This window comes from Muntiacus reevesi, chromosome 2 (genome assembly GCF_963930625.1).
Source record: "Muntiacus reevesi chromosome 2, mMunRee1.1, whole genome shotgun sequence".
In the NCBI taxonomy this organism is placed as follows: Eukaryota; Metazoa; Chordata; class Mammalia; order Artiodactyla; family Cervidae; genus Muntiacus; species Muntiacus reevesi.
In genome coordinates, this window is record NC_089250.1 from 266,130,035 (window position 1) to 266,153,116 (window position 23,082).

The 23,082-nt window shown below is 55.1% G+C and overlaps 1 protein-coding gene across 3 annotated transcripts; it reads left to right on the forward strand.

Moving 5' to 3' along the window:
- Positions 1-4,654: 4,654 nt before the first annotated feature.
- Positions 4,655-23,081, forward strand: NPAS1 (neuronal PAS domain protein 1). 3 transcript variants are annotated; one of them, XM_065920665.1, is made up of 12 exons: positions 4,655-4,868; positions 5,938-6,099; positions 6,594-6,829; positions 14,972-15,045; positions 15,313-15,402; positions 17,337-17,511; positions 18,915-19,030; positions 19,192-19,349; positions 20,063-20,169; positions 20,643-20,743; positions 21,781-21,875; positions 22,498-22,631. In XM_065920665.1, exons 2-11 carry the CDS (start codon positions 5,999-6,001, stop codon positions 21,841-21,843), a joined length of 1,221 nt encoding a protein of 406 aa, XP_065776737.1. In that variant the 5' UTR covers positions 4,655-4,868; positions 5,938-5,998; the 3' UTR covers positions 21,844-21,875; positions 22,498-22,631. The 3 variants fall into 3 exon arrangements, with proteins under 3 accessions (XP_065776737.1, XP_065776735.1, XP_065776736.1); XM_065920663.1 differs by having other exon boundaries at positions 4,704-4,868; positions 20,596-20,743; positions 22,498-23,081; XM_065920664.1 differs by lacking the exons at positions 20,063-20,169; positions 20,643-20,743 and having other exon boundaries at positions 4,706-4,868; positions 22,498-23,081.
- Position 23,082: the final 1 nt, after the last annotated feature.

The window sequence follows — 23,082 nt, forward strand, 5'->3', positions numbered from 1 at the left end:
TAGATCATACAAACAAAAGACTACACACAGCAATCTGCCAAGTTTGTACAACAACAGTAATTAAGTGGTCAACTGGGTACCCACCAGCCACAATAAGACTTCTGTTGATGCCTCTTGGCCCCTGCCCCTCGGGCCCACAGCATCTTCCTCCTCCACCCCCAGAGTCAACCTCTCTTCTAAATCTCAGGTTAACCATTCTCTTGATTTATTATCTATGATTCATCATTCTTGCATCACCCAGACTCACATCCCTAAGTAACAGATTGTTTATTGTGCCTGTGTTCGGAATTTTAAAAAATGGGTTCTTTCTGTATTCCCTCTAGTACTTATTTCTTTCACAAAGGTGAAATGGGGGACGCCTGTGGATGTGGGGGAGCAGTTCCTTTACTTGGGGAGTCTTGTTATACTATCCCCATCTTACAGATGAGGAGAGTGAGACAGAGAGGTGAAGGAAACTGCCCAAAGTCACACAAGTCACGTAAGAATTACAACGAGCCCATTAAGTCCCCTTCCTAAAACTCTGCTGTCTTAGTAGAGAAGAGTGAAATTGTTTAAGGAGAAGCCACTGGAACCCTCCAAACACACACACACATAAACACACACACACCCATGCTCTACGGCCTACCAAAATCCTTGTGCCTCTCCTTTTTTTTTTAAGATTTATTTATTTATTATTAGATTTTTGGCTGCAATGGGTCTTCGTTGCTGCATGCAGACTTTCTCTAATTGTGGTGAGCGGGGGCTACTCTTTATTGTGGTGCGTGGGTTTCTCACTGCAATGGGTTCTCTTGCTGAGGAGCACGGGCTCTAGGCGCACGGGCTTCAGTAGTTGTGGCACACGGGCCCTCCCCCCCTCCTTGATTTCCCCTGGTTACAGGGACCTCACCACCTCTCAAGGACACACTATTCTTTCCCATCTCTCCCACCCTGGAAGAGGTCTCCATGTTTGGGCGAGAAACATCTCCAAAGTTGAGGAAGGCCGAGGAGAGCTGAACGTGGCTGAGAAGCTAGGGCAGGACGTGCCAGGGATGAGACCAAGAGGGTCTCAACTGCCACTGTCTCTAGATTCTCTAACAGGCCCCAGGTGGTAACGGCTCACTGCTTCGCCTGTCCTGGGGGTGGCACAGCTGTCCTAGATTTCCCCCAAACCTTGGTCAAGAGTCCTTTCAGGGACTTTCCTGGTGGCACAGTGGTTAAGAATTCTCCTTGCAATGCAGGGGACACGGGTTTGATCCCTGGTCAGGGAACTAAGATCCCACATGCCTGCACTCCACGCCCACACATGGCCATGAAGATCCTGCTTGCAGCAACTAGGACTACATTCGGTCAAATAAATAAATATAAATATTTTTTAAATGCAATAAAATAAACCCTGGGAGATTCACAGAAAAGCCTCTGACCCCTGACTGCTTCAAAAAAAAGTCTTTTATGAAAGCTGTCTCGGTTCCCAGTTAGAGGGTCCCAGCTGTCTCCCCCCAGGGTCCCGCCTGATGCATACTCTGCCCCAGAAGTGATCCTGTGTCTTCCCAGCTCTATGACCAGAGCTGCCGAAGGGCATAGACATCACAGAACAGCCCACCCATTTCACAGATCGGAAAACTGAGACCCCAAATGGTGTTTGTGTTTATCAGTCACTCTGTGAGTGGAGTCAAGGGCACATGAGGGTGAATGTGTCTTTGGACGGGCATGTCATATCTAGCAGATTTAATACCTGGCTCTATTCTCAGTTTTGGGGCTTCCCAGGTGATGCTAGTGGTAAAGAACCAGCCTGCCAATAGAGGAGACATGAGAGATGAGGGTTCAATCCCTGGGTTGGGAAGATCCTCTGGAGGAGGGCATGGCAACCCAGTCCAGTATTCTTGCCTGGAGGATCCCATGGACAGAGGAACCTGGTAGGCTACAGTCCATAGCGTCGCAAAGAGTCGGAAAGGACTGAAGCGACTCAGTAACACATTCTCAGCTTTAAGTGGCTTAATCAGCAGTTTTCAGACTTTTTGGTCTCTTTACATTCTTAGGGAAGACCAAAGAGCTTTTATTTCTGTTTCATAAGTCATACCAGAATAAAACTAGAAATTCTTGAAAAGGATTCAAAAGGCATTTTAAAATAGCAATAATAAATGCATTACAGGCTAACATAAATAACCTATTTTAAGAAAAATTTTAGTGAAAGGTGTGTCATTATTTTACACATTTGCAAAGCTCCTTAAAGTCCAGCCTCACAGAAGACAGCTGGACACTCCTGGCTGCTTATGCCTGTGGTCTGCTGTGATATCACAGGCCAGGGAGCCTCTGGAAACCTCCCCCACCACTGGACACTCATGGGAGAAGGAAGTAGAAAGGCAGAAAATGTCTCGGTATGAAAATTTGACCTCACAGACTCCCTGAGATGATCTCAGGAGCCAGGGCCCATGTCACACATAAAAGATTAGCTCCCAAATTGTTCAGTGTGGTTATCCTGATTGAATATCCAGACCTTCCTAGGACTGGGATACGGGTATCCAAGGAACTTCAGTGACCAGGATCCTGGCGTCTTAGCTCCACCACTGCTCCCACAGGAACCTCGACATCAGAGTTTCCCATTAGCCCATAAATGAGAACTACGGGATTAAAGCGCCTCCCACATATCTTGGAGCAACTAAGCCTGCGCCCCACAACTACCGAGGCTGTGCTCCAGAGCCTGTGCTCCACAACAAGGGAAGCCACCCACCGCAAAAAGCCCGTGCACCGCCACTAGAGAGAGAGTAGCCCCTGCTCAGCACAGCTAGAGAAAGCCTGCGTGCAGCAGTGAAGACCCAGCACAGACAAAAATAAATTAAATAAATAAATTTTGTATTGTTGTTCAGTTGTTATCCAGTCACTCAGTCGTGTCTGACTCTTTGCAACCCCAAGGACTGCAGCATGCCAGGCTTCCCGGTCCTTCACCATCTCCCGGAGTTTGTCCAGATTGATGTCCCTTGAGCTGATGATGCCATCCAACCATCTTATTCTCTGTCGTCCCCTTCTCCTGCTTTCAATCTTTCCCAGCATCAGGGTCTTTTCCAATAAGTCGGCTCTTTGCATCAGGTGGCCAAAGTATTGGAGCTTCAGCATCAGTTCTTACAATGAATATTCAGGGTTGGTCTCCTTTAGGATTGACTGGTTTGATCCCCTTACAGTCCAAAGAACTCTCAAGAGGCTTCTCTAGCACCACAGTTCGAAAGCATCAACTCTTCGGTCCTCAGCCTTCTTTAAATGAATATTAAAAATAATTTTAAAAAAAAGAGAGTGTTCCTATCAGTCCGTGCACATGAGGGTGCAGAGGTGTGTGCGTTGGTTCCTCTGTCCAACCTCAGGAAGACCCTAGCTCTCTGCCAGCCCTTCCCACCCGCTTCTCCTAAGACTCCTGGTCCACCTTCATTAGTTGCATTGTGGTCTCTTAGGAGCACTTCATGCTCACATGTTCAGTTGTGTCCCACTCTTCTCGACCGCATGGACTGTAGCCCGCCAGGCTCCTCTGTCCATGGGATCCTCCAGGCAAGAATATTGGAGTGGGTTTTCATGCCCTCCTCTAGAGGATCTTCCCGACCCCGGGATCGAACCCAAGTCTCTCAAGTCTCCTGCATTGGCAGGTGGGTTCTTTACCACTGAGTCACCTGGGAAGCCCCTTTGAGCACTTAAATGCCTGGAAACCCCCATGCCAGGCTGCTGAAGTGGCTTGGGAGGGAGAGGTTTTGTATCTTCTACCAGAGTGAAAAGAGCTGGCTGGGTCACCTGGGTCTCCAGTTCTCTGAGGGAGGCGCTTATAATCCCTTAGTTCCCATGTATGGTCTAATGGGAAGCTCTGATGTTGGGGTTCCCGTGGGAGCAGTGGTGAAACTAAGAACCCAGGGTCCTGGTCTCTGAAGTTCCTCGGATCCCAGTGTCCAGTCCCTGGGAGGTCCAGATGTCAAATCCTGGTCTTATAAGGCAGAGGTGGGGGGGGGGGCGGTTGTTGAGCACAAGGTCCCCTTCTTGTCCGGATGGCCTCGCTGACATTCTTAAGTTCTCTCCTGGAAAAGGGTCGCTAACGCCTGAATTTGAGTCCCTGGAGGGGACATTGACGTCTGGGTCTCCACCCCTACAGGAGACTCCGGTGCAGGATGCCCTCCTTGTCCTGGGGGAGCTGCTAGGTGTCGTGTTGAGTACTCTTGGGGAAAACAGGGTGATAGTTCTTTCCAGTGGGGTATATAGAGATAGAGCCTGGACTCCGGTGTTCCCCTTTCGGGGTGGGGAAGCTGACTTTGAGGTTCTGCTTCTGGTGGGCTAAGAGGGCTCAGATATCTGAGCAGCACAGGACTCCCTTGCTTGGAACCCCCTATCTGAATATTCATTGGAGGGACTGAGGCTGAGGCTGAAGCTTCAATACTTTGGCCACCTGATTCGAAGAGCCGACTCATTGGAAAAGACCCTGATGCTGGGAAAGATTGAACGCAGAAGGGGAAGACAGACCAGATGGTTGGATGGCATCATCGACTCAATGGACATGAGTTTGAGCAAACTCCGGGAGATGGTGAAGGACAGGGAGGCCTGGCGTGCTGCGGTCCATGGGGTCGCAAACAGTCGGATACGACGGAGCGACTGAACAACAACCGCGTAAAAGATCCGAGTGGCTGACGCGGGGCAGGACCGAAGGGCGGAGACTCCGTGGGCGGGGCTCCAGTAGGCCCCGCCCCCGCCCGCCGGCGCTGTCTCCACGCATCCAAGTCTGCGAGGCCTCGGCGGGCGCGGAGAGCCTAGCGCCACAGCCCGCGCGCCCCGCCGAGCCCGACCCGCCCCGGGGTCTATGGGGCCGCTCCTCTGCGCCGCCCGGCCGGCCCCACGCCGCGCCCGGAGCCTGCCCTCGCGGCCAGGTAACGAGGCGGTGGGTCTTGCAGGTAGGGGACGCCAGGGGACAGGTATGAGAGGATAGGGAACTCCTGAGTCCTGGAGGTGAAGGGGACCGGGACTCCAGTGTCCTGGGGGCTAGGGCATCAGAACGCCTGTCTCCCGGGGCTGAGGGTAGGGGAGCGCGGAGGTTGGGTCCTAGGGAAATAGGGGGCTGGGGGATCTGAACGCCAAGGTCTAGGGCATCGGGGGACCTAGCTGGGGAGGCTTGGGGGCGGCGTGGATGTGGGGAGCGGGGCTGGACCCTGAATGCCTAGCCCTGGAGGAATGAAGACCTAATTGAACATGTTTCCGGTTCTGGGGAATCTGAATACCAGGACACCTGGGCTCAGAATTCTGGATCCATACTGAGGGCTACCTCGGACAGAGGAGCTGGCCGCTGCATCGGGGGTCTTCAGGGAGGAAGTTGTGGTTGCGGAGATTTGGCGGCCCAGACACGTGGCATCACCCCCAGGGGGTGAAGGGTGGTCCGTGGGGAGAGCATCGGGTGGGGTCCCTAGTTTCTGTCCCCTCCGCCCCTATCTCTTTAACCGAGCCTGGGAAATAGGCGCACCGCAGATGCGAAAACCAGACTCCTGGGATGGGCTTGTGGTGGGAGCAGGTCCCCGGGTTAGAGGGCTCTGGGGGCTGGAGCCGGTCTCGCCTGGGCCCCGGCGAGGCGCCCGCCCCCCGCCCGGCTTGGGCATGCTTGGCACGCAGCGCGCGGGCCGGTCGGATCCGTATGCGCGCCGCGTGCGCCTATTGGTATGCGGGAGCCGGCCCGGCGCGGGCGTGAGGCGGGCGCGCTGGCGGGCGGCGCGGGGGAGGCGGCGGCGGGGCACGTCCTCACCCTGAGTGAGCTTCGCCCGGAGCCCGGCACGGTGAGAGCTGCTGGCTGTGTAGCCTGGCCTCCGGGGAGGGGAAACTGAGGCCGCCTCCCGCGGCAGCTCCTCGCCGGGACCCTGCGCCCCACCCCGCGGACCTTGGTTTGCCTACCAGGTGTCCCACGCGCCCCCTCGGGCGCTGAACGCTGCCTCCCGCTCCTTCCTGCTGCAGGAGACGCGGCTCTCGAGTCCCGCAGGCCGCTCTGAGCCCGCCTGAACGGGTCCCCGCGGAGATGGCGGCCCCCTACCCCAGCGGTGGCGGGGGAGGTCGAGGCGGCAGCGTCCCTTGGGACTTTCTGCCGGGGTTCGTGGTCAAGGCCCCGCCTGGACCCTGGTGAGCAAAGCCCCGCCCCTCGGGTCGTGGCCCCGCCCCAAGGCGGGATCCGACGAGGATTCACATTCACCTTCGCCCCGCCCCTCGGACTATGCCCCGCCCCCAAGGCGGGGTCCGGGAAGAATTCACACTCACCTTCCGCCCCGCCCCCTCGGGCTAGACTTTCTCACCCGGAGTTGCTCTACCGAGGTTCTGCAACTCACCGCACACTGGGCGTTCGGTTTCTAGCCCCCTTTTTCGGGACCCCTACTCAACATTCTTACCGCTCCCCTCTCCTTCCTCCTTCCCCCGAGCATTTACACCCCCAAGTCCTGCCCCACAGCTGGGCGGAGAAGTCACTCTCAGGCTCTGTCCCGACCTCCAGAGTGTTGAACCCACTTCCAACGTCCCGTTCACCCCGTTCCCGAGGCCCCAGGAGGCGGAGCTCGCCTCCTCCGCTCTTGATCCCGGAGTCCCCGGGTCCGGCTGACACTCCCTCCGCGCCGCCCGCCCAGCCTGCAGGCGCAGCGCAAGGAAAAGTCCCGTAACGCTGCGCGCTCGCGGCGCGGAAAGGAGAACCTGGAGTTCTTCGAGCTGGCCAAGCTACTGCCTTTGCCCGGAGCCATCTCCAGCCAGCTGGACAAGGCGTCCATCGTGCGTCTCAGCGTCACCTACCTCCGCCTGCGCCGCTTTGCTGCCCTCGGGGCGCCGCCCTGGGGGCTGAGGTCTTCGGGGCCGCCGGCGGGCCTAGGTGAGTGCGCAAGCGCGGGGGCGGGGTCCTGGAGCGCTCCCCCAGGGCAGAGGACCCCGGGTCTGAGCTGCGCTCTTTCTGTGGCCAGGCTCCTCCACCCGAAAGGAAGGGAATACAAAATTTGGAGTCAGACCTTTTGTGTATTCCTATCAGACAGCTTCTGCTGTCCACACCTCAGTTCGTTCATCTGTAAAATGGGCTCACCAGGTCAGTTCAGTTCAGTCGCTCAGTCTTGTCTGACTCTTTGCGACCCCATGAATCGCAGCACTCCAGGCCTCCTGTCCATCACCAGCTCCCGAAGTTTACTCAAACTCATGTCCATCGAGTTGGTGATGCCATCCAGCCTCATCCTCTGTCGTCCACTTCTCCTCCTGCCCCCAATCCCTCTGGCCAGGTAGTGTTGGCTTAATGAATTCTGGCCTGGCCGTACCAGGGGTCATGCCACTAGAAAGGGCTATTATTTTTATTAGAGGAAATGATTCATGTTTCTCACAAAGGAGACCCGCAGCTCCATGAGCGGGACAGAGAGGACCCAGCCTGGGCCTCCCATCTGCTAATGAGCAAGAAACGCCCCGCTCTCAGACCGGAGGGACCCCCAGAGGGAACACAAGGACTCTGGCGTCTGAATTCCCAGCCTGGGATGCGGGAGGGGGACGGGATAACATGGCAGGTAAGATGGCGAGCTTCAGTAAGACAGAGGTCCGTGTCCCCGCTTGGCCATTCCCCAGCATTGTGCCCCCCGGGGCAGTTGCCTCACCTCTCTGTGCCTCATTTGTGAAATGGAAATCATGATGAAGCCCCTCCCCTCCCCAAGGCTGAGAAGAGAAAAAGGTCTACCAGGTAATAAAGACCCTAAACACACCTGGTTCAGAGTACACAGCCATTGTGTAGCAATTACTGTTATCAGTGGTTGTTGTTTAGTCCCTCAGTCGCTCAGTCTGACTCTGCGACCCCATGGACTGTAGCCCACCAGGCTCCCTTTGTCCATAGAATTCTCCAGGCAAGAATAGTGGAGTGGGTTGCCATTTCCTTCTCCAGGGGATATTCCCGACCCAGAGATCGAACCGCGTCTCCTGCATTGGCAGGCGGATTTTTTTTTTTTTAACCGCTGAGCCACCAGGGAAGCCTTTATCAGTGGGTACCTGCAGGTTTATTGAGCATCTGCTGTGTGCCTGCTACTCTTCTGAGCCCTCTGGACCCAGCCGGAAACAAACTGGATAAAAGTCCCTGCCCTAAAAAAAAAAAAAAAAGTCCCTGCCCTGGACAGGCTGCCATGCTACTCGCCAAGACATGATAACGAAATGCAATCGATAATATGTTAAAATATAGAACATGTAAAACACAGATATATATAGATAGATATCTACTTTCTTTTTTTTTTTTTAGATATCTACTTTCATTATTATTCAGACTTCATTACACAGAAGTGTTACGTTATTGTTATTACTTCTATTTTATGTTTTATTGCTTTACTCTTATTACTAGAAGTGTGCGAACCGAGTTCGTCAGAGGTCTCAGGTAACAGGGACAGGGCACCCTAGGCAAGTGCGACACCCTCCACCCCAAGATGGATTGTCCTTAGGATGGGGTTGGAGGGGCTCCAATTCCCCTCCTGCCCTGGTCTCGGGGGGAGGGGGGAGAGAAAATAGCATTGATTAAGTTCGCAATAAATCACCATTTAAATTTAAATAATCCGGCTTCCCAGGCGGTAATTAGGCGAATTGACTGGCGCGGAGAGAATGCGGCATTAGCGCCGCTGATTACTGTCATTACCGCGAACAACATGTGCGCCGGCGGGGGATAAACATCTTGTCTATTGTCCCCAAGCCCCGGGGAGAGAAACGGAGGTGGGGACAGCCCCGCCGGCGTCCGGACTCCCCCCTCCCCGCTTGCCAGGATGGGTCATTCGAGGGGGCAGACCACCGACCTCAGCAACCCCCTTGCCTTTAGGTGGGAAGGCGGGGCAGGGCAGTGTGCCGGGCAGGAACTGTGTGGACTCCCCCCAAAATTAACAAATGGGGGCATCTGTTCTCCTGGGGTCTTCAGCAAGAGGCCAAGAACCTGCTTCAGCAGTTCAGATGGGGAAACTGAGGCCAGTGACTTAATTGCCGTCAGAGAAAAGCACAATGTAGGCTCTCTAAAGGAGGGGGGACTCCCCCCTTCTCTTCAAAAATACTAGTAATAATACACGCGGCAGACGCTGGGTTGAGCACTGGATCCAAATTCACTTGCTTAATCTTCTCAGAAATCACCAGAGGGAGGCAGTGTTTTGATCCCTATTTTATAGAACTGGAAAACTGAGACCCAGAGAGGTGATGCTCTTTGCCCAAGGTCACACAGCCAACAAGGGACCCAGATGAGATTCAAAACTCAAGTGGTCTGGCTCTGATGCCCACCTTCTCTATCACCATACTTGGCATATGTGTGGGTCTCCAGGGATGGGTTCTGGGTTGCTGGGCTTGACCTGTCTCTGGCCTCACGCTACCATCTGTAAAATGGGATCACGAATGTTGAAGTCTAGCCCAGGGGCTCTGAGTCTGAAGAGAAGACAACTTTGATCTCCTATCATTTATTCATTGTCATTGATTCAGCTGTGCCAGGCAGTGTTCTAGGGACTGGGGAACAGGACAAAGCTCCTGCCCTGGGAGGCTGGCTACAAACCTGGTCCCTGCCCTCTCCCTCCTTAATGTGCCCTCTCTACCTCTCTGATGACTCCAAGCCCTTGCCCCACATGGGCCACCTTGCTGTTCAGAAAAGCCTGTTCCCACCCCAGGGCCTTTGCACCTGCTATACTTCTACCAGGAACCCCCTCCTTCCCCTAGAATGTGGGCTTTTCAGTCAGGCTTTCCCCAACCGCACTATTAAAAATAAAAGGGACTTCCTTAGTGGTCCAGTGGCTGACTCTGCACTTCCATTACAGGCAGCCCGGGTTCAATCCCTGGTCAGGGAACTAGATCCCACATGCTGCAGCAAAAAGTTCACATGCCACAACTAAGACCCAGTGAAGCCAAATAAAAAATAACAACCCCCTGCTCCCGGCACGTCCTGTCTCCCTTTCTTGCCTTATTTCTTTCCATAGTACTTATTGCCATCTGATATATATTTCTTATTTCCCTTGTTTATTTAATTAAAAAAAATTATTAATTTATTTGGCTGTGCCAGGTTTTAGTTGCAGCATGCAGGGTCTTTTTTTTTTTTCCCTTAGTTACAGCATGTGGAATCTAGTTCCCTGACCAGGAATCCAACCCAGGCCCCCTGCACCAGGAGCTTGGAATCTTAGTTACTGGGCCACCAGGGAAGTCCCTTCTCTTGTTTATTGTGTTTCTCCCCTACAGCACCTTATTTGCTGAGCCTAGAATAGTGCCTGCACACAGTGAGGGATCACTGAATATTTGCTGGGCAACTATGGAACTGGGGGGTGGGCGGGGAGGCTTCCCAGGTGGCGCAGTGGTGAAAAATGCACCTGCCAATACAGTAAACACAAGAGACGACGTGGGTTCGATCCCTGGGTTGGGAAGATCCCCTGGAGGAGAAAATGGCAACCCACTCCAGTGTTCTTGCCTGGGGAATCCCAAGGACAGAGGAAACTGGTGGGCTACAGTCCATGGTGTCACAAAGAGTCAGATACAACTCAGTGACAGAGCACTGTTAGAACTAGGTGGTGGGGGGACATCTCAATTCACATGTCAGGCGTGACCCCTCTAAGTGACCTTTGAGCTGAGACTGGGAGGAGGTGAGGGAGCAAGCTCTCAGGAAAGCCGGAAGAAGAGGGTTTCAGGCAGACAGAACAGCAAGTGCAAAGGCCCTGAGGCAGGCAGCAATCATTTTGGTGGGTACAGGCCACAGCGGTGAGGTCAGGGGCTCCAGAGAGGAAGGGAGGAGTAAGTGGAGGGGGAGTGGTCAGCCAGTCAGGGGCCAGCTCCTGCAGGGCCTCTTAGGCCATCGCAAGGACTTTGGCTGCTACTCCGAGTGAGCTGGGAGCCACAGAGGTGATGGACGTGAGGGAAGAAGCAGGGAGCCCAGTGAGCGGGCAAGCGAGGTGATCCAGGCTGGACATGAGGCAGCTAGGGCAGAGTAGGGGTGGTGGGATGAGAGGTGGTGGGATCCAGGAGATGCAGTGACAGTCCAGCGTCGGGACTTACTAAAGAGGGGTGTGTGTGTGAGGAAAGAGAGAGTCAAGGTGGACAGCAAGGTAACCCCCAGAAGGTGCTGGCAGTGGAATTTATCCATAGAAATGCCTAGAAGAATAACACAGACTCACCTACTGTGTGGGCTTCCTCAGTGGCTCACCGCTAAAGAATCTGCCTGCCAATGCAGGAGACACAGGAGACACGGGCTCGATCCCTGGATTGGGAAGATCCCTTGAAGAAGCAAATGGCAACAGACTCCAGTATTCTTTCGGGGAAAATCCCATGGACAGAGGAGCCTGGTGGACTACAGTCCATGAGGTCAAGAGGAGTGGGACATGGCGGAGTGAGCAGCAGCAGCACCTGGCTCTGCTATCTGCATGCATGAGCCCACCCAGCTCCAGCCCTAGACCCATTTCACAGATGCAACTGAGGAAAGTACAGGCAGAATTCCCTGGGCTCCAGGCCTCAGGCTTGCTTCCAGGGAGCAAGGCACTCTGATGAAGGCAGGGGGTCTCCCTCTCCCAGACTTCCACAGGTTCCTGAAGTCCCAGCCCTTCATCCCCACCAGTCTGGGACAGCAGAGCCCCCAGGGCGGCGGAGGGTGGGCGGTGGGGGCGGGACCCCTGGGTGAGGCCTTAGCTTCTCCCCTTGGCCCCACAGCGCCCCCTCTGGTTTGGAGGGAAGATGACAACTGGGGCAGTTCTATTCCAGGGGAGGCTGACTTGATACGAAACGCAGCAAATATTTGTTGAAAGAGTGAATGATGGCTGGGGTTTGGACGTGAACAAGGAGCAGATCTGGGAGGGACAGTTGTTGAGGTATTTGTGGGAGAGACGGGGGAAGAAGGAGGAAGCGGGGAGTCGGTGGACTTGGGGCAGGGGAGGGCTAGGAGTCCTAAGACCCCTCAAAGACCCCTCAGTCAGGGCTGGGGAGAGACCCAGGGGACAGGATAGGGGAAGAGCGAGTGGCTGAGCCCTCCCCGCTACACGCACCCCCATCCCGACGTGCCCATTAACGCTGTTAATTGCAGCCGTTCAGTCTGACCTGGGCTGATCCTGTGAGAGGGAAAATGAAGGAATTAGCAAAAATGACAGGGGAAAATTGCGACAATTAGCAGCCGGCATTGTTCCCGCCTGTCACCCGGCTGGTTCCTGCTGCATCTCGGGGGAGGGGTCCCCATCACCACCACCACCCCCCTCAGTTATTGTCCCTGGAACTCCAGGTTGGGGGGGTGGGAAAAGGGTGTGAACAGCCGTGAGGATATGGGGGGTCGTTCCTGGAGGGAGGAGGCGTGGCCAAGCTGGGGTGGAGCTTGGGGGCTGCGTCCTGATTGGGGGGGGAGGGGGGCGGCGTTCTGCCGCCTGGTGTTTTGATGGTCTGGAAATCACAATAGTAATCAGGCTATTAATACTGATCCCAGGTTCTGTTTCGGGAGCACCTGCTGCGTGCCCGCCCCTGGTAGGCCCTCTCTGTTCCCTAGGCGGGATGAATGCTCAACATCCCCTAACGGATCAGCCAGTCCTCTTAGCAAACCCATTTGACAGAGGAAGAAACTGAGGCACAGAGAAGTGAGGCACTGGCCCCAGGGCACACAGCCAGGGAGGGACAGTGACAGACCCCAGACCTGGGTCCTCAGGCCGGCAGGAGCCGGGTGCCTGGGGGCCCTCGGGGTCACTGACCCCAGTCTGAGCACAGACCGCTTGGGGAGTCGTTCTCTGCAACGCCCAGCCTGGATGTCTGGACCCCTCTGCTCTTGACTGTGGAGGGGATGGACAGCCTGTGTCTCTGCCTCCGTCTCCTTCACTGTCTGTCTCTTCCTGCCACTTTCCCTGTATCTCTCTTCGTGCATTTCTTTGCCTCCATCCCTCCATCTCTTTATTTATTTTTTTTTAAATGTTCTGTGCTGGTGGTGGCCTGTAGGATCCTAGCTCCCCAACCAAGGATCGAACCCGTGCTGTCTGCATTGAACATGGGAAGTCTTATCCACCGGACCTCGGGGGAAGTCCCTGTCCTTCTACCATCATGTCTCTCTGTCTTTGTCTATCTCTATCTCAATTTCTGTGTCTATATATCACTCTATCTCTCTTTTTAAAAATTGCATTGGGCTAAAATGTATGTAACATGACATTCACCATTTTACAGTGTGCAGCCAGCGCATCTATCTGGTTCATGTTCATCACCCTCCAAAAGCCCTGTGTGAGTCACAGTCTCTCCCAGCTTCTCCTGCCCCTCCCTGGCGACCACTGATCTGCCTCTTGTCCCTGGATTTGCCTGTTCTGGGTGTTTCGTGTAAATGGAATCCTACACTATGTAGCCTCATGTGTTCGGTTGCTTTCACTTAGCATAATGGTTCTCAAAGTTCCTTTATGTCACAGCGTGGATCTGTACTCCATTTATTTTTATGGCCGAATGACATTCCACTGTATGAATTTAGCACGTTTTACTTATTCATTCAGCAGTTCGTAGACATTTGCATTTCCACATTTTTGCTATTAGGAATAATGCTGCTATGAACATTCACGTCCAAGTATTTGTTTAGGCACCTGTTTTCTGTTCTTTGGGATATATACCTAGGAGTGGAATCGCTGGGTTATATGGTCATTCTTTGGGGAAGGAAAGGGCAACCCACTCCAGTACTCTTTCCTGGGAAATCCCATGGACAGAGGAGCCTGGAGGGCTACAGTCCAGGGTCGCAAAAGACTGACACAACTGAGCATCTAAACAACAAATAGTAATTCTATATTTAACTTATTGAGGAATCGCCAAACTATTTTTGCAGACTGGCTGTATCGTTTCCCATTCCCACCAGCAACACCCAGGGCTTCTGATTTCTTCACATCCTCACCAACACTTCTTTTCTTTTTCTTTTTTTAAATTCTAGCCATCCTAGTGGGTGTGAAATAACCTCTCATTGTGGTTTTCATTTGCATTTTGCTAATGACTAATGATGTTGAACATCTTTTCATGTACTTATCAGCCGTTTGTGTGTCTTCTTTGGATGACTGTCTATTCAAACCCTTTGCCCGATTTTTATTTTGTTTTTGGCTGTGCTGTGCAGCTTGCAGAATCTTAGTTTCCTGACCAGACATCAAACCCGGACCCTCAGCAGTGAAAGCGCTGAGTCCAAACCACTGGACTATCAGGGAATTCCTCTTTGGCCCATTTTTTAAAATTTAGTATTTTTATTAAAGGATAATTGGTTTACCGGATTTTGCTGTTTTCTGTCAAACCTCAGCATGAATCAGCCACAGGTGTACATATACCCCCTCCCTTTTGAACCTCCCTCCCATCTCCCTCCCCATCCCACCCCTCTAGGTTGATCCAGAGCCCCTGTTTGAGTTTCCTGATTTGGCCCATTTTTTTAACTGGACTCCTCATCCTTTTGTTGTTGAGTTGTAATGTCCTTATCTCTTTCTCTATTCCTTTCTATCTCTGTCCATCTATTTGTATCTTTGTCTCTCAATGTCTCTCTATGTCCCTATCTCTCTGTCTCTTTCTTTTTTTCCGGCTCCTTTCTGCCTCTTTCTCATCCTTCAGGTCTGAGCCCAGAGGCCCCTCCTTCAACAGGCCCTACCCCATTTTTCTTTATTTCATGCCACCTATTCGATTCTCCCTGGCAATGGCCACAGATGATAGCTCTGTATTTGTCAGTTTCTGGCTCATTTATATCTGCCCTGACGTGGGTACCCTGTGAGTGCAGGGGTGGGTGACCTGGTCCTCTCTCACTCTGTCTCTAGCACTGCCCAGTGAAGGCCAGATGCCCAGGGCGTTTGCTGGAGGACTGAATGGGCGAATGAATGAATGAACCCCTTTCTCTATCTCCTGGTGTCTGTCTGTCTCTGCGTGTCTGTCTGCCCCTCCTCACACCCTGGGTCTCTCCCTGACAAGGCCCCCAGTGCCTCAAGACTGGGGACAAGAGAGGGTGATATGTAGCCTGCTTCCCTGGGGGGTCTTCCCAGAGGTCAGAGGTCAAACCAGTAGGCTCTGGCCTTACCCCTCACTCTGCCCCCAGCCCCAGGCCGCAGGGGTCCCGTGGCGCTGGTCTCCGAAGTCTTTGAGCAGCACCTGGGCGGACACATCTTGCAGGTGAGGTCCCTTCCCCGCCTGCTGCTCCTTGCTGCCACCTGGTGGCTGACTTGGGAGAAAGGCACTCTTCTCTCCAGCCTCAGCCTGGGGGGAGCCCCAGAACTGGGAGGCAGGTTGCTGGGGCTCCCCTTTCTTCCTCCTCCTCCCCAGGGCCACTGAGGCTCTTTACCCCGGATTAGCCCATCACAAGCAGAGACCCAGATTTCAGAACCGCTTACAGATGCTGTGTCCTCCCCCCATGCCCCTCACCCTCTCTCCCCACTCTAGTCCCTGGATGGCTTCGTGTTTGCCTTGAACCAGGACGGGAAGTTTCTCTACATCTCAGAGACCGTCTCCATTTACCTGGGTCTCTCACAGGTAAGGGGCCCGCAGCAGGCCGCCTGGCCCAGCTCAGCTGCTGTCTCCCTTGCCTGCCCTCCTCTCTCCTGGCCTCACCAAACCAACATTGAAGGAAAAAAAAAAAAAAGGATGGGCTCTTTGGGTCCCAAAGTGTGTTTTTGGGGACCCAACATGACACCAAACACAGAGGAGGGTTTTTAAAGTAATAGGTGGATTTGAAGAAAGCAAGTCAGCAGAAAGGTAAGTTTGCCTGTGAGTGGTCACCAAATGTACTGATATTTACCAAAAAGTGTTTTTTCTTAGCACTTTTAACAAATAATTGTACTTATTTATTTATTTTTGGCCGTGCTGGGTCTTCACGTCTGGCTTTCCCCTAGTTGTGGAGAGCGGGGCTTACTCCCTAGTCGCGCTGCACGGGCTCCCCTCGTTGTGGAGCAGAGGGTCTAGGGACCCTTGTGTGGAGCTGAGTGGTTGTGATCCTCAGGCTGTAGAACCTGGGCTCAGTAGTTGTGGTGAAGCTGCGGTGAATAGCACAGGTCGTGGTGCACAGGCTTAGCTGCTTTGCGGCATGTGGGATCTTCCTGGACCGGGGATCGAACCCGAGCCTCTGGCATTGGCAGGCAGATTCTTTACCACTGAGTCACGAGGGAAGGCCTATTCTTAACACTTGGAAAGGATTCCAGCCATTCGTATTGGGAGGACTCGGGTTTTGCCAGCTTGGAGGATTTTGGGGGGCATTTTAGTTGACTGGTTTGCATTTTGCCTTGATTTCAGCCCACTGTTTCTGCTCCTGAAGTTGGTGTCTGAGAGGGAAAGCAGGGCAAAGAGGAGCCCAAAGCCCCCATCCCTGGAGTCCTGGCTCCTTGCGTCATCTTAGGTCTTGCTGATCCAATCAATGCAAATTGCCGCCAACTTTTAGCATTTTTACAGCGATTTTGACAAATGGCCAATTTAGAAAATTCAATGCATTGGTTTTTGGCTTTTGTGAGCAGCTCTTGGGTGAGTTGTTGGAGGGAGGTTCATGGAAGAGGAAGACCTTGAAGGGGGAATATGGACAAGAGGAAGGGAAGGATGAGTGGAGGGAAGACTGGAAGCTTGTGTGTGTGTGGGTGGGGAGGGTGGCTTAATGAGAATAGAGGGAAGCATGTGACCCCCAAACCCAGAGGCAGTGGGAGCATGGGAGGTTTCCGAGCAGAGGAGGGCCATGGTCCACGGAGTACCTTGTGGAGGGGTACGTGTGTGAGGACTGAAGGAAAGAAAGCCAGTGAGGACTCTGGGGCAGGAACACATGGAGAAGATGGCTGCCGGCTCCGGGACCGTGTGGAGATGAGGGGACCGCTGCGAGAAATTTGAGGATTGAACTGAATGTAAAAATCTAATTAAAAGTTTTAACACTTTAAAGAGCTTGAAAGCCATTCCACTGCTTGTGTCCTGATTTCCATTCGTGCTGGGACATCCTGTGAGTCATTTCAGGGCGCAGTTGTTTGCTGTATGGGGGTGAGAGTGAGTAAGCAGGAACTGGGTAAACAGAGGCTATGACACCCCTGTTCCAACCCCTCCCCCCCCAGCTTCTTTTATTTGATTTGATTTTAATTTATTTGGTTGCACTGGGTCTTAGTTGTGGCACATGGGATCTAGTTCCCTGACCAGGGAACGAACCTGGGTCCCCTGTTCTGGGAGCGCAGTCTTAGCTACTGGACAACTGGGGAAGTCCCCTCCCCCCAGCTTCTTCATACTGGAGGTAGGGGCAGAAAATCCTTAATAATTTCTGCGTTTGAAGTGAGAGGGCACGGGAAGAGCCTAAGTTTATATTCTCCTTTTTAAAAAGTTTAAGCGATTTTAATTTTTCTAATGAAAACACAAGACTGGTATGAAACACACCTGCTTGTAAGGTGGGCGAGTGGCGGCGCTCCCCTCACCGGTCCCCTGCACCCCCACTCCTTCGCCCGCAGGTGGAGCTGACAGGCAGCAGCGTCTTCGACTACATCCACCCAGGGGACCACTCCGAGGTGCTGGAGCAACTGGGGCTGCGGGCCCCGACCCCCGGGCCCCCCACCCCGCCTTCCATCCCCTCCTCTTCCTCCTCCTCCTCATCTTCCTCTTCGCTTGCGGATACGCCTGAAATCGGTAATTCCCAGCCCCCCCACCCAAAAAAAAGAGGCCTGAGGGACACTGGGTCCAATGTCTCCAAATATGTCTTCTTTAAACAAAAACACTCTTGTTAAGAGTTGTGCAAAGCAAGTTTTTGTAAAATGAGTCAGAGTCTAAATTGAGGCAGTGAGACATGGCTCCCTAAAATTGCCTAAGCTCCCTAAGAATGCCTGAATACCCAAGATTGGAGCTTTAGAAAGACCCCTCCTGGAGGTGGGTGCCTGTGGGTTATTATTATTTACCAGGCGTGCTTATTGGGCATTTACACATGCCCTGCCTTTAAGTACATAATTTTATTAAATCCCAACCACAAACTCATGAAGCAGAAATTGTGACGATCTCCATGTTTCAGAGGAGGAACCTGGGACTTCGCACAGAAAGGTTGCGTTGTGTCCCAGGTCACACAGCTGTAAGTGGTTGGGCTGGACTCTGGCCCAGGCTTGTCTGACTGCAGGGTCTGTGCTTCTAACCCTTCTCTCCAGTGGAAAATTCCACTCCGTGTTGGGGAGGGAGAGTGTTGGAGACTACCCTGCAAGTTCCTCTTAGTTCTGAGATATTGGGGGACTGAGGTTGTCTTTCTCATAAGTAAGCTTTTCTTATATGGGGCTTGCTTTGTAGGAAAATCGCGTGAGCTATCAGCAGTGTTTGCAAGCTTGGGAGATGTCTGTGACACGTGTGGGATTGTTGGCAAGCGTGATTATATTTACACCTCAGTTTGAGGCCCAGACAGGGTTATCTGGGTGTGAGCCTATTTATAAGACTGCTTTACAGGGTTTAGAGGATAATCTGTATTTGTGAGGCTTATTTGTTCCGATAGCCGGAGCCCCCATGCTGTGCTCAGCCCTGTGTTGGGTAGGGCTGGTAACACAGCGGTGGCTAGAGCCCCAGTCCCACCCTCCAGAGGCTCACAGTCCAGTGGAGGAGACTGGACGGTCCCCAGGCAGTGATGACCCAGAGTGGGCAGGGCTGGGGTAGGAGAGACCCCAGAGGGGCAGCTGACCCAGCCTGGGGGTCAGGGAGGACTTCCTGGAGGCAGAGATGTCTGAACTGGGACCTGGAGGTTGTGACTGGAGATGATGTCATTGGAAGGCAGTGCTTGCCAGTCTCAGGCCATGGTGAGGAGCTGGGGTTTCTCCCAAGGGTACTAGGGAGCCACGGCAGGTTCAGAACAGAGGTATAGGGTCAGAACTGAGCTTTAGAAAGAGGGGGCTGGCTGCCGGTGAGAAGGAGGGGAGCTTAGTATACGATGTCAGCGGGCTTGTAGGACCATCAGGTGTGTCAGAGCGATTGTGGTCATGACCGTCTGTCTGCAGAGGGCGGGGCTGGCCTGTGAGTGTACGCTTCAGGACCCCATAACCTTCCATTACGCTCCGCCCCAGAGGCCAGCCCCACCGAGGTGTCCCCGTCCTCCCGGGTCCAGGAGCGCTCCTTCTTCATCCGCATGAAATCCACCCTCACCAAGAGGGGTCTGCATGTCAAGGCCTCGGGGTACAAGGTGGGTGTGAGCTCTCCGCGCCCAGCGTCTGTCCCCCGCGTCCTCTCCCCCGCCCTGTGTTCCTGCCAGCCATTTCCCGGGGGCCCCAGGATCTGGGGACGACGGTCAGAGCCAGGCCCTGTGGCCCCAAAGGCCCCGCCTTGACCCCGCCTCCGACGCAGGTCATCCACGTGACCGGCCGCCTTCGGGCCCGCGCCCTGGGCCTCGTGGCCCTCGGCCACACGTTGCCGCCGGCTCCGCTGGCTGAGCTGCCGCTGCACGGACACATGATCGTCTTCCGACTCAGCCTGGGTCTTACCATCCTTGCTTGTGAGAGCAGGTACCGGGGTTGGGGTCAGAGGTGGGCCGATGGGGGCGCACGGGAGAGGGAGGCGGGCGGGGAGTCAGAGAGGCCAGGAGTCAGGAGGCTGCGGCCCTGGGGAGACGCGCGAGGCGAGAAAGCGGCGGAGGGCGGCCTAGAAGAGGAGTGAAGGCGGGGCCTGCGGGGACGGGGCGGGCCTACGGGGAAGAGGCGGGGCCTGCGGGGTGGAGGTGGGGCCTACAGGGACGTAGCGGGGCCTTGGGGCGGGGCTTGTGGGTTGGAGGCGGGGCCGCGTTCCGTTCCCTAGAGGCCAGGTCCTCCCTTCGCGGCTCCCTTCTGCAGAGCTCAGCTGTTCTTGATCCTATTTCTTTCTGCCTCACTGGTCTCTCATCTCTTATCCACTTTGTTTCCCGCACCAGGCAATGGGGGGGGGGGGAGGGAGTATCAATAAATAGCGAAATCGTCTCCACAGTTCAGGGGCATTCTGAGTGCCGGGGTCCACCCCACACCCAGGAATGCCATCTGCTCGAATGCCCATAGCCGCCCTAAAAGGGGACACTATTACTTTAAATATTTTCCCGCCCGTTTTAAGGGGGAAAAACTGAAGCCCGGAGCACTCCAGAGCCAGGGTTTGGGTGCTGAGTGACTCCGGAACCAACCCCGCCCCCTTCTCCCCCTGCCATGGTCGCGGACCCCTTTCCCCCCGCCTCTCCGCTGGCCCCTGCTCTCAGGGTCAGCGACCACATGGACCTGGGGCCCTCGGAGCTGGTGGGCCGCAGCTGCTACCAGTTTGTCCATGGACAGGATGCGACCAGGATCCGCCAAAGCCACCTGGACCGTGAGAACCCCTCACCCTAGACCTGAGCACCCCACCGCCCTGCTCCCTGGAAGTCCTTCTTTGAGGCTGACCTTGGTCTCTCCTGCTGCCAGCTCATCACAGGACGAGCAGCAAGGGAGGCGTCCCTGAGCAAAGTCTCAGGAATTGGGCGGGGGATGGCATTTACGGGGACTGGGGTCTCTCTGACCCAGCCTTCAAACTCCAGGGGCCTCGCTGCCAGGTTCCCTCTCAGTCTTTCTGACTTGGGTTCTCTGTTTCTCTGTGCCCTGCCTTTCTCTTCTCCCCACCATCTCACCCTTCCTGTTTCCCTATCACCCGCGCCCTCTCGGCCCCTGTCTCCCTGTCCACCTGTCTCTCTCTCTCTCTCTGTCCACCCCACCCCACCCCATCCCTTGCCGTCTCTCCTGGTCCCTGGGCTGAGCCCAGTGCTGGACAAGGGCCAGGTGATGACCGGTTACTACCGTTGGCTGCAGCGCGCTGGGGGCTTTGTGTGGCTGCAGTCCGTGGCCACTGTGGCTGTGAGTGGGAAGAGCCCTGGAGAGCGCCATGTGCTCTGGGTCAGCTATGTGCTCAGGTGAGGGTTGTCCGTTCCCCTCCTTTGATGAGGAGCTCAGAACTCCTTCTAGAAGAATCTGCCAGCTCTTCCCACCTTTGGGTGGGAGCTCTCAGGGAGGGTTGCTAGACAAGTCTAGGGGGGTGAGGCGGTAAAAACATGAAGGGGAATGGAGTCCAGTGAGAGTGAAGGCCTGGAGGAAAAAAACCTTGCTTGCAGGAGGCAGAGAGGAAATGATGGTCTCTTCTAGGGAGAAACACAGATGCGAAGTAGCCTCAGGCCTAGGTGCATTCTGGGGTACTGGAGGGCCATGGCAGGCAGGCAATTACGAGAGGGCCAGAGCAACTGACGGAAAGAAACTAGAGGTGGGTAGGACATTCCAGGCTGAGCACAGACAAGGCTCAGAGGCCCAGCTGACCCAGCTGAGGAACCAAAGGGAGCAAGCACTCTGGGCTGGAGTAGAGTCCCCAGGAACGAAGCTGAGGATGGTGGTGGGGCACTAGGGAGCCACGAGAGGGTTTAGAGCTGGAGGCAGTCACAGTCAAATCGGCTTTGTGCAAGAACCCTCTGGCTGCCATGAAGAGGAGGTCTGTCTGTGGGACAAGACGGGCTGGGAGCCTCGGGAGTTGCCAGGCAGCACAGGTGGAGGAGGCAGGAGGGCAGGGGGCGACCACCGGGCCATCTCTGACTTTGCGGGGCCTGGGCCTGGGTCTCTGGGAGAAGCGACAGGTTTGGAAGGAAGATGCTGAGGTCAGATGAGCATGCGGTGCCCAAGGGGATACTTAGGAAGACATTCAGGCATCCATGGGTTGCAGAGGTTTGGCCTCAGGAGACAGGGCCAAGCTGGTCTAGAAGCCAACTTGAAGTCTGGGGTCCAATGATGAGGCCTAAGTGCCTTGGGTGGGAGGGGGTCCCCAGTCACTGCAGTGGGGAGAGGTGCCTGCACTCAGAGGGGCGGGGGGTCTCCACTCACAAGACTGGTGGGCAGGAGGAAGGCTCCCTTCCCCAGAGGCTGGGTGGCCTGGGCCCCTAGCTCCCAATTTCATGTCTTGTCTCAGCCAAGCCGAGGGGGAGCAGACACCTCTGGATGCCTTCCAGCTTCCGGCCAGTGTGGCCCGTGAGGACGCGTCCAGCCCGGAGCCAGAGCCCACAGGTGAGCCCCACCTTCCAGCCTAGCCCCTAGGAGGCTCTGAGCGGCCTCTGGGACCTGTGCGGAGTGTGGAGACTATTTACAGTAAAAGTACAGTTCAAATTCCAGGAGTTCCCTGGATGTCCACGGGTTAGGACTCTGGGCTCTCACTGCCACGAACTAGGTTTAATACCCTTTTGGTGAACTAAGACCCCATAGGCCACGTGGTGTGGCACAAAATAATCATAAATAGATTCAATTCCATTTCCTTAGTCATCCTCCCCACATTTGAAGAGCTCAGTAGCCATAGGTGGCCAGTGCAAATATGGAACACGTTTGTCCTCACAGGAAGTCCTGTTGGACAGCCTGGGTTCAGACCTCTGACCTCTGAGGCCCAGTCACACTTTGTGGTGGGGGCCAGCCCGCCCCACTATATGGTGGGGCAGCATCCCTGACATCCACTCCCTCAGATGGATCCAGGCGCATCATCCTCCCCAAAATGCCTCCAGACTTTGCCAACTGTCCCTGAAGGGGAGACAGCAGAAACCCATGGGTCTGGTCCACGGAGCGTGACCTATTCTACAGACGGGAAGGCTGAGGGCTGGGGATGCGTAGGATGGCGCCCTTCAGAATCTTCCTATTGCAGAGCCAGAGCCTCCAGTGGAAGGAAAGCAGCCCGCCCCTCCCGACGAGGACAAGGCCCCCCAGCCCCGAGGCAAACCCATCAAAGTGGAGCCCGCCCCCGGGGAGACAGAAGACCTGGAGGACAGTGAGGACGAGGAGCCGTCGGGCCACCTGGCCCCAACAAGGCCTGAGTTCACGTCCGTCATCCGGGCGGGGGCCCTGAAGCAGGACTTGGTGGGGCCCTGGGGCCTGGCGCCTCCTGGGGACCCCCCGCCTTCCCTCCTGCACACCGGCTTCCTGCCCCCGGTCATGCGGGGCCTGTGCGCGCCGGGCACCATCCGCTACGGCCCTGCCGAGCTGGGCCTGGTGTACCCACACCTGCAGAGGCTGGGCCCGGGCCCCGCCCTCCCGGAGGCCTTCTACCCCGCCCTGGGCCTGCCCTACCCCGGGGCCCTGGGCACCAGGGTGCAGCGGAAGGGGGACTGAGGACTGGGACAGCCCTCCACGTGGCCGGACTTGGAGGACGGGTGGGGACCCCAAGGGGATGGGGGCAGGGCTCTCAGCCCCCATGAATTAAACGCCTGCTCTCACTCTGTGGCCACAGAGC

Excerpts from the sequence above, each read along its gene's own strand:
- NPAS1 (XM_065920663.1), top strand. The coding sequence starts at position 5,999 with ATGGCGGCCCCCTACCCCAGCGGTGGCGGGGGAGGTCGAGGCGGCAGC. Across the intron at positions 19,031-19,191 it reads TCAAGGCCTCGGGGTACAAG|GTCATCCACGTGACCGGCCG; the intron begins GTGGGTGTGAGC and ends CCTCCGACGCAG. Across the intron at positions 20,744-21,780 it reads TGGGTCAGCTATGTGCTCAG|CCAAGCCGAGGGGGAGCAGA; the intron begins GTGAGGGTTGTC and ends GTCTTGTCTCAG.